This window comes from Gadus chalcogrammus, chromosome 22, assembly GCF_026213295.1.
Source record: "Gadus chalcogrammus isolate NIFS_2021 chromosome 22, NIFS_Gcha_1.0, whole genome shotgun sequence".
Classification (NCBI taxonomy): Eukaryota; Metazoa; Chordata; class Actinopteri; order Gadiformes; family Gadidae; genus Gadus; species Gadus chalcogrammus.
In genome coordinates, this window is record NC_079433.1 from 15960033 (window position 1) to 15978372 (window position 18340).

An 18340-nucleotide genomic window follows, 5' to 3' on the forward strand; every position below is an offset into this window, starting at 1 on the left:
TGATCTAACAGACTCTCTAACAGATCCTGGAACAATGTTTTGCTTTGGAAGGACTTTTTGCTCACATATTTCATCATATAATTGAAAGAATGTGTCACTGGCAACGATTTTCAGCAAAGGGTGAATCACTGTACGCATGCACGCACACACACAGACACATTAAGACAATATGATATTTAGAGTGTTTCTATTTTCTAATACTGTGTACACTGTATCTAATCCACAACATTAAAGCCATTAATAGTTGCAAAAGATGCAGTCGCGTTTCAACTTCAACCCACTGTCCTCAAGGTTGTATTTGTTGTATGCCGCACACACACCCACACACACACACACACACCACACACACACACCGCTTCCTTCCTCTTGTTTGTGCTTGTTATTGTTCTGAGAGGGTCACATCTTGCTGGAACCAGAACTGGCAGGGCGCTATCGTCCAACATAACGCTCCTAACGAACCAAACAACGTCCCCCACTGTTCCCAGTGCCCATCGCTCAAATCGATGGTTAGACTGGAGCTACAGCTGGCTCCTCACAATGATGATGTCCCCTCGATGGCCCTGTGCCATGTAAAAACGTTCGGTATATTCTCTGATGTAAACCATTAGTTTAGACCACTAATTGCCACTAATAAATGGTGGATGGCAATTCAAATTGTTTAATATCCCCCCCCCCCCACCATCACCGCTTGAGGCGTCTTTGCTTCGTTGACTTGGACGAAAACATGTTAACCATGTTTAGAAAAGGCTAATTGGACAAATGTGTTACAATTGGGTGAAGCGAACGAATAGAATGCGGCCGTCCCCACCTGGGCTGTGCAGAAAGGACGCGAGGAAGGAAACACGCGGCACCGCCTCCTGTGTCTTATTGTTGCTTTATTTATTCCGGGAACAAATTCAATCCATCACATAAATATTAATATCCTTCCAGAAGCACACACAGAGCGAAAAGGGTGAAAATCGGCCACAGCATAAAAACCTTTATTTTCAACATTAAGGCTTCATTTGAAGCAATATTTCCAATATCCTTTTTCGTATTACAACCATATACAAAACTTTGCTGAATTAAAAGTTCAGAGTAGGGCAGGACCGGTAAAGTGCATTTTGATTTGCTCTCTCTCTGGCTGGGAGGGATGACTGGCCAACTAGAGCCCAAGAGAGTGAAGCTGGTGATAAACTCACACCTTGCAGTCTATCTGAGACTATATCCTGTGATATGAGATACATCGAGGCTACAGACAGCTGGAGGATCTTCCAGCGAGTCTTCCAATGGAATGTAAACATCTGGTCTGTTTATAGTGGACAACATGGAGGCCGTTCACCTTGGGCTACAATGATTGACATCTGCAACGTTTAAAGTCCGCTCTTAGTTTTGCTCCCGTCTTGTGCAATCTCCGAAGAGCTTTGGTAAAAAAGAAAAAGAAGGATCTCTAAAAATGCACCGCAGGTGGGCTTCTGAACCCTCCCTAGGACGGGTGGGACACCCCAGGGTGTGTTCTCCATGGTGGGCACCGGGGACCCACAGGGCTGTGTGACAGAACACTTTGGCGTACTCACGGAACATGAGGCTCAGCGTCACTGAGTCTGCTCAGTCAAATCAAAACATTGAGGCCGAGCAAAATAAATCAACACTATCGGGTTTCAGAGAGCAGAAGACGGACAGCGTGCTGTTTGGCCGGGACAAACAGGCCTGGACCGGCTCCAACCAGACCACAGGGAGGGGGAGGGGGAAGAGGGGGGCTCTGGGTTCCTCAAAGGAAGAACTGATCTGACTTCAAGAGGTTGATCTGTGGATAACACGGGCGAGCTCATCCTGCAGCCTGTAACAGAGCTGCACCAGGTCACGTTCTCCTCCTAGGGGGGCTATAGGTCACGTTCCTCCTCCTGGGGGGCAATAGGTCGTTCTCCTCCTGGGGGGCTATAGGTCACGTGCTCCTCCTGGGGGGGCTATAGGTCACGTTCCTCCTCCTGGGGGGCTATAGGTCACGTGCTCCTCCTGGGGGTCTATAGGTCAAGTTCCTCCTCCTGGGGGGCTATAGGTCACGTTTCTCCTCCTAGGGGGCTATAGGTCACGTTCTCCTCCTGGGGGGCAATAGGTCGTTCTCCTCCTGGGGGGCTATAGGTCGTTCTCCTCCTGGGGGGCTATAGGTCACGTGCTCCTCCTGGGGGTCTATAGGTCAAGTTCCTCCTCCTGGGGGGCTATAGGTCACGTTCCTCCTCCTGGGGGGCAATAGGTCACGTTCTCCTCCTGGGGGGCAATAGGTCACGTGCTCCTCCTGGGGGGCTATAGGTCAAGTTCCTCCTCCTGGGGGGCTATAGGTCGTTCTCCTCCTGGGGGGCTATAGGTCACGTTTCTCCTCCCTAGGGGGGCTATAGGGCAGGATGACCCTCCCTCCCTAAGGGGGGCTATAGGCCAGGATTAGCCACGTTTAGGAGGCACAGGCCCCCTTGATCCCGGATGTCAAACAGAAAAATGTGTCCTATTTCCCGCCCTTTGAGGGAAATGGGACAAGGGGGATGGGGGTGGGGGTCTTAAGCGGCGAAGACATTCACCCATCCAAGCATTTCCAACGTAGCAAGATCTGTGTCTGGTCCTTGTGCCATGAAACTGCCACGGAAAAGCGTGAGGAACCCCAAAGTAAAACGCCACCGCCGCCACCACCACCGCCACCACCGCCACCACCACCGCCACCACCACCGCCACCACCACCACAGCCACCACCACCACCGCCATCATCTGGTCTTCTTCTTCTGCTGCCGGAGGGCCTTCCTCCGCTTGGCGATCATGGCGTGCAGCTTGTCCACGCCCTCCCTCAGGCCCTCCCCGATGATGGCGCAGGCGGGCTGCAGGTGCCAGGGCGTGGCCGCCCCGAGCTCGCGCAGCGCCAGCAGCCGCTCCATCTCGGCCAGGGCCAGGGCGTCCCGCAGGTCCTGCTTGTTGGCCACCACCAGCACGGGCACGCCCTGGTTCTCGGCCAGCCGCGTGATCTTGTGCAGCTCCGTCTTGGCCTCCTCCATGCGCTCGCCGTCCACCGAGTCCACCACGAACACCAGGCCGTCGGCGCAACGCGTGTACGAGCGCCACAGCGGCCGCAGCTTCTCCTGGCCGCCCACGTCCCAGAAGTGGAAGGACGCCGACGGGGTCGTCCAGTGGCGTCGCCGTTCGCCGCCGCCGCCGCCTCCCAGCGAGAGCTTGATCTTCTCACTGTTGAAGCCCTTGGTGGGCACGGTGTTGACGAACTCGTTGAAGCGCAGGCGGTACAGGACGGTGGTCTTGCCGGCGCAGTCGAGCCCCAGGATGACGATGTGAAGCGGCTGGAAGGACGGCAGGCAGGGCAGGAGGCGGTCCGACGAGAGCCCGTTCCCCATGGTGGGTCTGCTGCTCCGGTGTCACGTCCACCGTGGACACCAGAGGCTTGAGGCGGAGGAGGGGGGGGGGGGGGGGAGCTGGGCTCACAGCAAGATCTTCAACAGTCTTCACTTATTACCGGGGCACTGCTGGTGCAGCAACAGGGGCCTGCAAAAGAAAATGCCAACACTGTCATTGAAGTGTAAATACAAGCAGCACACACACACAAAACATATGCTGGGTTGGTTCGTGGTTGCAATAGGAGAAGTAAATGATTAGTGAATAAAATTCGGATATCTATTCGTCGTTACAAAGACAGCGCGGCGATCCTCGTCTCTCCTTTCAGTGGAGATGAATGACACGTTTAACAGTGGGGTGGACCGAACCCTCATTTGCACATGTAGGCGGTGGAGCAAAGGATTTCATACGCTAATTTCTATTCACTGGGTCACATCAGAGGGCCAGGCGGTAGGATGTTTTTTTTTTGGGAATGTCTGTTTCGACCACAGCGTCCACCCTTGCATCTTTAACGGAGGTGGTGGGTTTGATTCCTGCAGGGCACCCGGAGACAGGCATAGAGGTGTTGCTCGGCAACATAGACAGAGGCTGGGCTTCATTAAAACAACAAGTGTTACAAAATAAAAGCCCAGACGTATGCCACGGGGCTGGAGCTCAGCCTGAGTCTTATGATGAAACAGCACGCAGCCTGACAGCACACAAGCCCATCCGATAGCTTCTTAGAATGATTATTAAGGGTTGGTATGTTTAATAAACATTATCCTATCCATGTTGGGAGGACATAAGAGACGAGATGAATCCGAGCCACTTACCCTCATGCTGCTGCTTCAGCCATCGCGAACAGAAACGGATCGATAAAAGCTGGAGACCTGCTGGCTGATCCTCCCGGGTCCGTGAGACCACCGATCATGGGGTCCGTGAGACCACTGGATCATGAAGTCCGTAATACCACTGTTTCATGGGGTCCGTGAGACCACTGGATCAGGGGGGTCCGTAAGACCACTGGATCATGGGGCGCGTGAGACCACTGGATCACGAAGTCCGTCGGTCGGCGCTCCTCTCTCCGCACGAGGGGGAGCGCCCGATCATCAGCGCGAAGCCCAATTGGCTGCTTCCGAACATCCCCCAGGATCCCCGTGATGTGATTGGACAAAAGTGCCGCCTGTAGCGCGTCTCCGTGCCACGCCCACACGCAGCCACCTGTCAGTCAACCCGCTCTGAGCAAGGGCGCGCGAGTGTTGATGTGCGTGTTGATGTCCATATCAAATATGAGAGCTCTAAACAATCCTGATACCGATTCCCTTCTGTAAAAAATGTCAGACTTTATAAAGATTATGTCTTTGGAGAAGCGCTAAAAAAACAATTTAACTATAGAGGCCTACTTCTCATCTTTAGAACAATTAACAAAAGTTAATATTATTAACTGTTATTATATATTATTATTGATGTTGAGTAAGAAGTCCTGGGCTAAGCCCACATCAACTTGAAACACATATCCTGACACGTCTTTGGCCAAAACTTCGAGTTTGTGTGTGGTTTGCAGGTCGATGTGTGTTTGTGTTGTATGTGTGTTGTATGAGTGTTTATATGTGTGTTATATGAGTGGTTCTTTGTGTGTGCGTGTGCGTGCGTGCGTGCGTGCGTGTGTGCGTGCGTGCGTGCGTGTGTGCGTGTGCGTGTGCGTGTGCGTGCGTGCGTGCGTGTGATGAGGTTTTGTATGTGTGTATGCAGATCAGCCTGTCCGGGGTTAATCGCTCTCGGTCGACGCTACTTACAACAAAGACAAGTCTGCCTCAACAGTTTATTCCAAGTGAAGCACCGGATACCAATACTAGCATTACATTGTTGCAAACATGCTGGCAATTTCAACTCAATAAACAGTAAGTCACAAGAAGCGGTAAGCATGCAAATAAACTGTGAAGAAAGTACAGTTTCAGCAAAAAAAATCGCGGAGTACCATGCTGCTCGGGCGCCACCCTGTGGTGACTGCCCTGCAACGACAACTTAGCGATGAATTATATATATATATTATTATAGAGATATCATATATATATTATTATATATTATATTCATCGCGTGCACACAAGCACGCAGACACACACACAGACACGCGCACCCCCCCCACACACACACACTGAAAGGCAATACTGTTTGCTTTGGCTTTTACCTTAACATATATAGATATAAAAACAATGTTGATGACATAATTATAACATGAGTTTAAAACATACGCAGCACCAATTTGTCATTCCCCTTGCAGTGCAGATCAGATGGAGCCCTCGCATGGCTCCTTTGTCCTCGCTCCCGCCGCCCAGACGGCTTGCTCTGCTACAGCTTCAGGGAGCTGAAGGCGGTGTAGGAGGGGTCCCAGGCCAGGAACCAGCCCGTGAAGGTGGCGGGCTCGTGGCCCTGCTTTACCGTCACCACGGGGGTCCGGGGGTCCCGGCCCCCTGGGTCGGTCTCTATGTACTGTTGAGCTGCGAGGGGAACGGTGCAAACACAGGTTAGGAAGGCGCTGCCGACCCCCCAGACCTGCTGCTCATACGGGGGGACGCCTCGTGTTTTACTTTGATTTGAAGATTTCATCTTCAAAAAAAAAAAACTGAGAAAGTTGAGTTTTCTGATTGAAATAAATAACAATAAAAATAAAAACATGAATGAAACTGATTAAACTTTGTCGATCACTAACCCGATCTGACAGACTCTGTTCTTTCCAGATCGTTGGCGTCCTTTCCAAACCAAAGGAACACCTGTGAGGAGTACACATTGGACCTGTGAGATATGAGGGGACTGAATGTGACGCTGTGCTCATGGTGTGTGTTCTCCGGGTCCTGGGGCCGGACGTCCCGTACCTGGTCCCACACGTCCAGCAGCATCACGTCGTCCTCGGCCAGGTCCTCCTGGGTGAACTCCCCCGGGACCTCCTCCACCTTGGGGGGCAAGACAGCCAGGTCATGTGGAGAACCACGCCCTCACGTGCACACACACATACGTGCACACACACACACACACACACACATGCATACCCACACGCACATACACAAACACACACATACTCACACGCACATGCATGGCCACACACACCCACGTGCATACCCCCCCCCCCCCACACACACACACACACACACAGGCACATGCATACCCCCCCCCACACACACACACACCCACACACACACACACACACACACACACACACTGACACGCACATGCATACCCCGCCCCCCACACACACACACACACACACACACCCGCACACATACGCACGCAGAGTCTCTTTTAGTTGTTGGCAAGTCTGCAGAGCCTCAGGGCAGCTGTTTGATGAGGCCAAAGGAGCTGTTGTGAAGGGAGTAGGCCTACAACATATTTGCCAGAGTACAGATGTATGTACAGGTGTCTTAAGGGCTCCCCCACTCCCTGTCATCTGTCCATATGACAACAACATCCATCCCAGTTTCTAAAAGCCAATTTGCCTGATTTATTTTTCGACGTTATTGCAGTTCGCCGTGCAAATTAATTTCATAATGGCTGCCGCAATGGAGCTGGCAGTGTCTGCTCTACGGCATAGCGTTGTTCACAGTTATTTATAGAGCACTATTCAGCACACTGGCAATTCTGGCTCTCACACACTAGTTTTCCCACTTTGATCATTTTATATAACTTGAGGAGCATGGAAATGCTCATTTTTTTAATGTTATTTTCTATTTTTTTTATCCTAAATAATTGATTGGCGATCAACTGATCAACTTTTAGAACTGAGGGGGATGGCGCATTTCTCCCATAGCAGCAGATCAGATGTTAAAGGATACAAGTATGTATAGATACATATAACGTACCTTTACTATTTATAATGGTTCCCCTCATTCCATATTCAGTTTTATAATGGAACCAATGATGTGGAAAATGAATACGTATGAAAGTAAAACTAGTGATGGTTCCTCACCATAAACGTGCCGGTCTTGTTGGAGCAGCCGAACAGACGGACGGGATGACTCATGCTCTGACTCTGCAGGTTGTCCGAGGTCTGATAATCTGACTTCCCGCCCAACGCATCCCAGAAGTCCGCTGTAATGCAGGAACAGAAACTTCACTCACACACAGAAGTCCGCTGTAATGCAGGAACAGAAACACACTCACACACACACACACACACACACACACACACAAGCACACAGTCTGATCATAGACAAGACACAATAAAGGTTATGCAAATTGGGCCAGTATATCGCCCTCTTAGCACCGAACACTGTTTGTGTTCGGAGAGTGTGAACGGCCGGATGGAAAGGCCTCCAGACAGACGGGGGTCTGGTGCTTTACCTGGCTCCTCCCCCTCTGCTATGCGCTTGCTGTTACACACCAGCTTCTCGCTGATGTACTGGGCCCCCTTCTCCTCTTCCCCGCTGGCCCCTCGGCCCACCCACAGGAACCCCCGGCCCCCGGGTGTCCTGAGCAGGAAGGCGTCGTTGGCGTTCAGGCTGGACGCCCTGGCCTCCACCTGATGGCCACAGACAAGAACACATTCAGGACCCCCTGAAGAGTATCTGCTGTACTGAATCAACTATTCTGATCTTATTCTTATCTAGTTTAACAATGTACTGAAGAATAGTGTCACGAGAGTATTTCCCGCATTGAGGATTTATGAATGGAGTAACGCATGGGGAGGGACCATGAACAGTCTAGTGGTCTGTCTGTAAGCCCCCTGTGAAACAGGTCTGTCTATGAGCACCCTGTGTAACAGGCCTGTCTGAGAGCACCCTGTGTAACAGGCCTGTCTGTGAGCACCCTGTGAAACAGCCTACATGCCTGTCTGTGAGCACCCTGTGTAACAGGCCAGTCTAAGAGCACCCTGTGTAACAGGCCAACCCTGACTTAGACTCATTTGCATCTCTGAACTCACTGGAATTTTGCTTAGCTTAAAAAAATATGCCAGATGTGAGTTATTTTGATAATCGTCACACCAACCCAGGCCACGCCCCATCCCTTATGAGCTAAACCTGCTCAATGATTTGCATATTGGTTTGTGATGCGTTCAATGTTACAGGAATGTGTATATGTTCTACTAGCTTTGCTTTTCCATTGGACATATAGTGAAGTACTTGTGAGGGGGTCACTCTAAGAATGGATGAACCAGACATTAAATACATACAGGGCCGGACTACTTTCAATTTAAATCAAAACATTGTTAATAAAAAAGTATACAAACAAATGTGAATAATAGTTTTTTTTAAATGCTTACCTCTGCGATTCTTGTAATGGTGCTCAGATTCTTCCGCACCTGGAAGAGGCGGGTTGCAGGTGGGGCGGCCTGACCCCCCAGGCGGGACGTACCATTCTTAAAGACTATCAGGGGCGTGGTCTTAAAGAGACTCAGGAGGTGGGGGGGCTCCTTGCCCTGGGAGACCCTGACCTGAGAACACAGAAGAAGAGCCCATTTGGTACATCCTCACATATCACTACTACTACTACTGCTACTACTACTACTGCTACTACTATACTACTACTGCTACTATTACTATAAGTAGAACTGCTAGCGGTACTGCTACTACTAGTACTACTACTACTGCTACTACTACTACTGCTACTACTATACTACTACTACTACTAGTATAGTAGTACTATACTACTACTACTACTGCTACTACAACTTATTCACCTAATACTAATTCTACTGCAAACTATACTATGATGAATAATATGCAGATTACTACTAGGCCTACCGCTATAGCTCATAATAAAGTAGATACAGATAATAGATAATAATAATTATAATCATCAACAAATAATACTAAACTCAAACCTCTTTGGCCAAAAAAAAAACGTGCATACCTATTTCTATGCCAATGCTTTTTTTTAATAAATGGTATGATTTCTCATTTCTAATCTAGCAATGTTGGGTAAGAGGTATCGTTAGCCAAGAAGACGACTGGCTATGCCTCGTCCTCCCAGAGTTACCACCACAATGTGACGACAGGAGAAAGAGCACAGTCAATCTAGTTGTGCTTAGCTCTGCTTCTTGCACACGGTCCAGCCTGAGGGGACATGACCCCTGAGTGCACTAAAACAAAACCAGTCAGTCAAGCTCTCCAGGCATCTCATTTGCATTTCCCGTTGGACTCCAGTCGGCCCCCCGGCCCACCTGGACGGCGTTCCCTCCCAGGGACCGGTCCAGCTCCACCGTGAGGAAGGCGGAGGCTGTCAGCTCGTCCAGGGTGCAGCTGGCTCCCTGCCTGGAGGCCGGAGGAGGGAGGGACATGACAAGATAGCTTGCACACAGCTTGCATATAGCCCGGCAGCGCATGCATCAACACATGGACACATGGTGCATATCGCGTGTGATGGGTGCTGGATGCCTACCAGGTGTAGATGATCTGGCCCTTCCTGTATGTGTACAGGATGATGTAACAGTCTCCGCCGTAGAACTGACCGTAGGTGTCAGCGTCCACCGGAACTCGTCCGCTGCTCTCCACCCTCCAGATCTGAAAGGAGATTGAAAGAAATGTATTTTCTTAAATGTTTTATAGTATGAGTATCTGCACATCGGACACACTTGGTGAGTTTGCTGCCATCTACAGGTCACAGGGCGCTATGGATGCTATCGTCTGGTAAAGAAGGAGGAGGTCGAGCCCACCTGGGTTTCCCCACTCCCGTCGTCCACCATGTTGTACTGGGCCGCCATTTGGGCGGAGCTGTGGAGCTTCGAGGCGTCGAACTGGGTCTGCTGGATCTTGGCGATTCTGTTGGTGACGTAGACCTTCCCGAAGCCCTCGCTCTGGTCCTTCTCCCTCCAGCCCGAGAAGAACTGCCTGAAGATGGCTGTTTCCCCAGCCTCCGGGAGAACCTGGATCTGTTGGTGGGGAGGGAAATGCACATGATTTACATTGCATTATGACATTATGCTTGGGGTGCCATCATGCTTGGCTATTTCCGGATATAAGAGAGAAATCCTTCATGTGCATGTTGTGAAAAGATCATGGGCTAAAAATTCAACTCTGCTTCGGGAGAAGAGCAAGGAAAAGTTGGAACATTGATTTCATCGGTCCGGGAGTTTGGTTCTCTGGTCTTATTCCGGGAAATGTATGATTCCGGGATTATGCAGATGTGTGAGAGTAAGGAAACAGCTGGCAGTACTCTGTGGTGAACCAGTCCTATCTCTATACCACTGGGTTCATGTGCTCCACTGTACCGCTCTGTAGTGTACCACTCCTCACTATCTCTATACCACTGGGTTCATGTGCTACACTGTACCGCTCTGTAGTGCACCAGTCCTCACTATCTCTATACCACTGTGTTCAAGTGGTCCCCCAGTCCTACCACCTCTCTGTTGTAGATGTATTCTATGTTTCTAAGTCATGAAAAATATCTAGAATCTAGAAAAGACAAGCAAAGAATCAGTGGTGACTGGTTTGGTATAAACGCCATACCTGGCCGTCGCCCAGCGCCCAGGTAGGAACAGTAATAGCATAGAGACTATGAAGGCAGAATGTTCCTAACCTGTGTGTTTGGGTCGTAGCCCATCTGTTTGATGAAGCCCTCAGCTGTTTTCATAGCCTCTCTCCTCTCACTGGGGTTGGCCTTATGTCCTGTCCAAAGCAAATAGGGTCAGTAAATAAGTAAGAATATCTTTGTTTATAGAGCACCTTATTAAATGATGGCTTATGAAGTGCTTAACAGAGTGCAGAAGCAATACATATACACACACAAGGCAATAGATATACACATAAGGCAAAAACATTAGAGTAAAGAAAGAATGTGTAAAGGGCAGGTAATACAGATGCTATACAGAAATAAGGTTTACATTTACTACGGGTTTGAGAAGATACCTTTCCACACAAAGATCTTCTTGTTCTTGCCATTGTCGAGGATGAAGCATTCATCCGACAGCAGTTGCTCCTGGTTGAATGGGTTTTCCTCTGACACAAGGGACACCTTCATGTCCCCCGTGGCATCAGACACCTGCAGACAAATCACAGAACTAATGTCAAAAGTAATGTCTACCAGTGAAAGTGAGTGTTGAAGTGTAACTGGATTTCATATGTATTAATGTATGAATGGTTGAATGTCTGTACGTTTTTACATATGTACGTAGGTACGCATGTATGTATGTTTAGTGTTTGAGACTGCATGTATATCTTGTACCATGTATAGTTTTGCGATCTTTCTATTGGCCATGTCGGCGACTGTATCCTCGCTGTCATCGTCCTCCGGTAATTCTGGCTTTCTCCCCAGAACCTGGCATGTGAAAGGAAGCGTTAGGAGCTTGATACATGTGCACAGCACACGATACAGTTAAAGGACCGCAAAGACTCTGCTGCTGTTTGTGTGATTGGCTGCAATAAGTAACAAAGAGGTCAACAATAACAGCATATTTATTATGTTTCTCTTTTATGGTCCACAACGTACGGCAGGAAACCAGAGAAGAGGTTAACCGGAGACACGGTCATTGTGGAAGTAGTCTAGTCTCATTAGTCTGTAGTAATGTTGCTGATTTGAGAGTTAGACTTTGGTTAAAAAAGCATGACAAAAACCTTACCTCGGTCAAACTCGATGGCTCACTTCCCTCTTCCACAACCACAAGCTTGGCCCTCCCATTTCTCTCGTTGTCACGGATACCGTTGGCTACTTGCATCGCCTTCAGTCGCTCAAACTTGTTGCACATGGAACCACACCATTGGTAAATCACCTAAGGAAGCAGACAGGCGACAGAAGAGACAAGGTGAAGCTAACCCCAGTGTAAACATTTACTTTAACTTGAATACATGCCTCACTCCTCCTTTTATAAACATGTAGCAGGAGTTTGTTTAGGATGCCTTCAGGTAAATATAAAGCATTAACATCTTTAGGTGACAACAGCAAACTAGTAGATGCCCACTGCAATAAACCCTTGAAATGAATTTGGACATGGCCCAATGGCTAGCGGTGCAAAATTAAGAGAAAACGTGTTTGTTTCTCAACCCAGATGGTTACTGCAATTCATGATTTGGGAGGACTTTTACTTTGAAGTGTCCACTTCTTCTCTGATATCGAGTGGATGCTTACCGCTCCGAGGTCCACGATGAAGCAGTCGCCCTTATTAAAGTTGGACCAGCTGAGCAGGACCTCCGTCGCCCTGACGACACGCCGGCCCTTGATGTGGAAGAGCCTCTGAGCAGAAAGGTCATTGGTGACCACATGGTGGAAGCCTGTTGACACTCCCCCTGTCTGCCAGGCAGAGAGAAGGGTTTAGCATCAAGCATGTAGCCTTCAACACAGTTAGCATACAGGAAGGGGACCAGATATCTGAAAGGAAAACACAGCGACATTTTAGTTTGTCGGCCCATGAGCAAAGCATCTGCTGTTGAAGAACGGACATCTTTTAAACTAAATCTAGTAATTGACTATGCAGTTCTGTATAATTTTACTATGATGTGTTGACAGCTTTAGGAAACATCATAAATTGTATATAAAGTATATAGCCTTCTACACAGTTAGCATACAGTAAATATCCTCCTTCACAGTAAGTGTACAGTATATTGCCTACTTTGCCCTCAACACAGTATGCAGTATTAAACAGATGATCTACAGTTTATTGCTTGTTTGCACCCTTTTTTTTAACCCATGATGAGTAACTACTATTCCGTGCGCGGCCGCCAAACATAACTCTGCAGCAGAATTTATGGAACAAAACAGCGACTTAGGGGATATTTTGAGCTTCAGCGTCACTACTTGGGTGTGGAGTTTGACGGGAGCCATGAAAGGCGTACTTTGTACGTGATGCCTCCCTTGAAGAGGCTGGTGAACGCGGTGGACTCCACCCCCTGCAGCTCCCGGTACTGCACCGGCCGGCCCCCCAGGAAGTCGTCCAGCTGGACACTGAAGATGGCCGCGGCCGTGCTCTCGTCCTGGCTGCACTCCTTCCCTGGGAGATAAGAGAACCTTTTATATTCTTATCTCCAATAAAATCGAATCATAAAGCGAATGATGGGAGTGGACCATTTTCACCCTTCTGTTACCACAGCAACGATGACCACGAAAAGATTGGAACAATACAAAACCCACGGCCCCTTCTGTTTGCCCGGAGCCAAATGTCATGTTTGCATAATATTTCACTTTTTATTTTTTCATATGTGAAATGTTCATAACATGTATGAAAAGTTCATTTTAGAATGAATGTCAGATTTACATTCACATGATGTTATTAAGGGGACAGTGTGTGTGAATCTCCCAAGCTCTCTGTATGGTCAGACTGGTAAGACGGTAGTGTTGATCAGTCCCAGGTCGTCAGGACCTAAATGCCGAAGTCGAGCATAAAAAGTCTACAACTCACAACAAGTCATTTATATTGACCATGGGTTTACGGTAAAGTGTTACAGTCCAAAAAGCCAGCATGGTATACCAGCATTAATTAATCTGTAGTGAGGGAAGTGTTAAGGAAGAAGATTAGGATCTGTGCAGTATTACTATGAACACATGCTCTTAATGGTTCAGTGGTATTCAGGAAGGGAGAGAGACATGTGGCTAGAGAGAGAGAGAGAGAGAGAGAGAGAGAGAGAGAGAGAGAGAGAGAGAGAGAGAGAGAGAGAGAGAGAGAGAGAGAGAGAGAGAGAGAGAGAGAGAGAGAGAGAGAGAGAGAGAGAGAGGATGTGAAAACCTCTTAATGTTATTGACTTCAACCGAAAAGGAAGTTGTGGGGGTGGGAGGGGGGGGGGGCGATGCAGGAGGGAGATGTAGTCATTCAGTGCATTTGCATCTTTCATCTTTCAAGAACTCGTACTAAATCTCTTAATTGGATTGAGTTTGATTCAGTTGAATGGCATAATCACAGAGCAGCTGGCATTTTGAATGATCAGATTTAATTTGGGAAATTCTGACGTTGGTAGCTAGCTACTTATAAATCATAAGTCAGACAGCTATTAATGGTTAGCAATTTTGATTATGGCCTCTGGCAGTAAGATGTCAGTGCAAACCTGTATAACTGGATTCCTCTTTCATGTGTCCATCAACACTTTCAAGAAGGAGACTCTTCAGAGCAAAGAGGCAGCAATGTTTCTCATAACATCGCCGACATTCCACAATCAAATTCCATATTCATATCATGATTGTTTAATCCTCTTTTAATTTGATAAATGCTGCTTTACCACACTGCTTTCATAAGATATATCCATGTGGAATATATTTGCAATCATTGCTACACACAATATTAAACAAACATTAAGCACGTGGTTTGCGAGTCAGTTTCTGGATTTTAATGATGATCATAAAAGCTTAATGGCTTATTGCTTTGCTGCCTTGATTGTCTGGTGTGCAGAGGTTTCATAGCTCCTATTCTGAAGTAGCTGAGGTTAATTTCCCCAATACTGTTCATGTTTACATGTAAACATATCCATCAGTACTGCCTTTCCTCCAACACTCCACGGTACTAAACACAGGATACACATAGTGGATCAGATATCATAAAATATAGCAGCCAAACTCAATAGCATAACCGATATAGTCTAATACGCAGTACAGGGTGACATCAAATGACTTGCCCAGCCATGCACAATAGAGACATTATCATGCCATCCGTCCAAGCCATAGAGCAGCCTCCCATGACTCACCGAGCCAGTAGTGGAGGTCGTAGAACGAGTGGTTCTTCTGCATCGTCGTCCGCAGGACCAGGTAGGCGTCGCCGGTGAAGAAGCTCCCGTGGAGGCCCTCGGGCACGGGGGCCAGCTCCAGGCTCTCGATCCTCCACACCTGCAGGCCGGCCGCGCGGCCAGCCTTCTCAAACTCTTTGTGGTGGAGCACCATGTCTTCAGTGGGGCTGGAGGGTCAGGACGGAGGGCCAGGGGCTGGGCTGGGCTGGGGGGGGGGGGGGGGGGGGGGGGGGGCTGAAGGGTCAGGGGTTGAAGGTGGTGTCTGGAGGGTTAGGGCAGAGTGGCCAGGGGCCGGTAGAAGTTGATGTCCGGAGGGTCAGGGAGGCGGGCAGAGGGCTGGGACAGGGGCCGGTAGAAGGCTGTGGCTGGAGGCAGAGGCAGGTGCTGGAGCACAGTGCAGCGTCTGTCAGCTGCGGACTGGGGAGGACTGTAGAGGCAGCACTGTGGGCTGCAGGCTTTTACGCTCTCAGGAAGCTCAGCACAGGGTGGGTGTGTCCCGACGTTGACGAGGTACACACACACACACGCACACTGAGTGGGACTTGGTTAATAAACAAGACTGACTCATGATGCAATCACACGCTGCTTCCTTTATCTTAAGTGCTTCACGGCGATAATGAGGAGACAGAGATATTACCACTGTGCTGTTACTGTACTTTGAATATCAAATACTATCAGCGTACCAAGGTAAACATTGCTGCAGCTTTGACTTTGATTTGTACACCGTTCTGGTAGTTCCTCGCTTTAACCCTATGGTTTCTTTAATCGAATACCCCTCGTAAATACATATGTGGATTTCCTTTGATGTTTTACATTGTACTGTTTCTCCAAGCATACCGCTGTGTGGGAAGACGCAGACTGCCTCAGCCGGTAATGGAGTCGTGTGCAGTAGCCAGCGTGGTCCCAGGCTCCGGGCCTGTCCTCTGAGGCTGAGTGCTGTTCAATTAGCTAACAGCTTTCATCTCTAAACTCACTCCTCATCTGGGGAGGGGATCCTTATTAAATGAATTATACTGCAGGCAACATAGACTTTGGAAGTTGCACAAAATGTGTAACACGCATATAAAAATCAATCATCAATGAGTTTGATTTCACTTCCCGTCCTTTTTATTATTTTTAAAACAGGTAGTGAAATCAGACATCTGGTTGATGATTTTCTTTAGAGGAGACATGGAAATGGAAAGAATGACAAGGTTGTGAAAGACTGAGATCAGCAGTGTGCAGTAAAACACATGATGGAAGGACGTCAGCTGCCTGTGGTAATACAATGGTTAAGTCTGGTGCTTTCATTTCAATAATATATCTCATGTCATTTCGACTTCATTCAGGTCTCTGAGACCTAGTGAGGGAGACCAGATGACAAAGAAACACATGTGAAGATAAAAAAAACCCACTTAAAACACATCAAAATGTATAATGGATAAAATAGATTGATTCTGTGAAATGGTCGATTGAAAGGACCACATTTGTTCGCAAGGACGGAGCTTTGGTTTGAGCTTTCCTGGGACAAAGAAATTAATTTGCAGAAGGTAGTCAGTAGTATTTGGATATAATTATGGGATGTTAGAGAATCATGCTGAACAACATTAACCGATTTACCAACCACCACAGCCTACAAGTGCGCCTTCATACCAAATAAAGCTTTTACATATGTATAGTTTATAAACAATATCATTCCCACAACACCATTATTCCACAACCATCATCCCTTCATTATAATTTTATTGTAGGTGTCAGCTTATTTTGAGAAACAATCCTCCTTCAATAAAGCTGTTGAAACGCAGGGTTTTACTGTCTTTACTCGTGATATAAACTTTAACAATAAGTTCATGGTGCCTCTTTAACCATTATCAAAGTTAAGTTAACCTCCGGGCCTCACATTGGACAACAGCACTCTGGTATGGCTGCAACACATGTACTGCACGTATTTCGTTGTCTATTAGTTGTAAAACAACAGCTTATATACAGTGTATAGGCATGTATGACACACAAAGGCATGTATTCTAGAGAATCTGCAGCAAAGGTGTAAGTTTGATTTACACAAAATACTGATATGGTTCAACAGTGGAATAAAGAAGAAGGAATGGGATCTAGAAACATGCATAAAAAATGGCCCATCCTGACACACAGATAATTCACGTGGTAATCTTACATAAATAAACGTGTTTACAGCCATCTCTAACAAAATCAATATATTTACAAATAGACACATATTAGATCTACTGGTAATCAATCATTTTTATATTTGTTTCGACTCCCACTTTAACATTTTATATTTTAAATGTAATTTTACTTTTACTCCAATATATTTGAAGTAGACTCATCGTTGCCCGCTACAAATTAATTGTGAAAGGTTAGTCTACAGTGCTAATGTCTGTTAGCTCCAGTGATAGCCGCAGTACGATGGCCTCCTCTTCCTCCACTATGACGATGACCACAAAGACAAACGCTGGGGACCAGAGGTACTGGCAATATTTATCTAGGCCAGGTCATGTTCTTTTTTTACTTTTACTGTTGATACTAAAGTGCATTTTCACCCAGATAAATACTTTTGGTAATTAGGTACATTTATTAGTGATTTTCTAATGCAACATAATTTGTTCTACTCATTCTTTGGATTGTGTAGACTAATTTACTAATTGTAAATATAATAATAATAATAATAATAATAATAATAATAATAATAATAATAATAATAATAATAAACATAAATAGAACAGAGCAATGTTTCCTCATGTTTTTCAGCCATATTTGCCAACAGGCTATTGATTAAATATTGAAAGAGCTTTATTGACATTAAAACAGAAAACAACTAATTGTATGTCTCTCTCTCTCTCTCTCTCTCTCTCTCTCTCTCTCTCTCTCTCTCTCTCTCTCTCTCTCTCTCCCCCCTTGCTCTCTCTCTCTCTCTCTCTCTCTCTCTCTCTCTCTCTCTCTCTCTCTCTCTCTCTCTCTCTCTCTCTCTCTCTCTCTCTCTCTCTCTCTCTCTCAATAGGGTGTAAATAAAATAAAATAAGTCGGTTTTTGTGATTTAATTAATTGTTAATACAATTAATAATTCACTTTCAACAGCACAGCAACAAATACATAATTTAGGAGATCAAAACACTTAATTAAATACTTTTTAAATTAAAATAAGGTAAGTAGGATTAATTTACCCTTGACTTGTTATCATAATCAGCATGAGACAACATTCCACAATTCCCTGTAGGTACAGTAGGTATCACAGACGTAATCCTATAGCCTCATCATGTTGTCCTATTTAACAATCCCACGCAGAAGTGCCAATAAATACGAGTGTTCACACTGCTTAGCTCGGCTTAGCTCATTCACTATAATACTACATAATATTTTCATGGTAA

General features: G+C 46.9%; 2 protein-coding genes across 4 annotated transcripts; both read right to left on the reverse strand.

Moving 5' to 3' along the window:
* Positions 1 to 2716: 2716 nt before the first annotated feature.
* LOC130375948 (ADP-ribosylation factor-like protein 4A) lies at positions 2717 to 4785 on the reverse strand. The gene is made up of 2 exons (XM_056583121.1): positions 4179 to 4785; positions 2717 to 3516 (listed from the first exon to the last, which is right to left on the reverse strand). Exon 2 carries the CDS (start codon positions 3366 to 3368, stop codon positions 2733 to 2735), a length of 636 nt encoding a protein of 211 aa, XP_056439096.1. The 5' UTR covers positions 3369 to 3516; positions 4179 to 4785; the 3' UTR covers positions 2717 to 2732.
* Positions 4786 to 5135: 350 nt separating this feature from the next.
* Positions 5136 to 15178, reverse strand: LOC130375947 (scinderin-like). Of its 3 annotated transcripts, XM_056583119.1 has the most exons (16): positions 14940 to 15178; positions 13104 to 13258; positions 12400 to 12561; positions 11894 to 12043; positions 11500 to 11592; positions 11184 to 11316; positions 10855 to 10943; positions 9992 to 10207; positions 9718 to 9839; positions 9500 to 9590; positions 8600 to 8770; positions 7681 to 7858; positions 7307 to 7428; positions 6219 to 6296; positions 6056 to 6116; positions 5136 to 5843 (listed from the first exon to the last, which is right to left on the reverse strand). In XM_056583119.1, exons 1-16 carry the CDS (start codon positions 15130 to 15132, stop codon positions 5695 to 5697), a joined length of 2163 nt encoding a protein of 720 aa, XP_056439094.1. In that variant the 5' UTR covers positions 15133 to 15178; the 3' UTR covers positions 5136 to 5694. The 3 variants fall into 3 exon arrangements, with proteins under 3 accessions (XP_056439094.1, XP_056439093.1, XP_056439095.1); XM_056583118.1 differs by having other exon boundaries at positions 6056 to 6296; XM_056583120.1 differs by lacking the exons at positions 5136 to 5843; positions 6056 to 6116; positions 6219 to 6296 and having other exon boundaries at positions 7362 to 7471.
* Positions 15179 to 18340: the final 3162 nt, after the last annotated feature.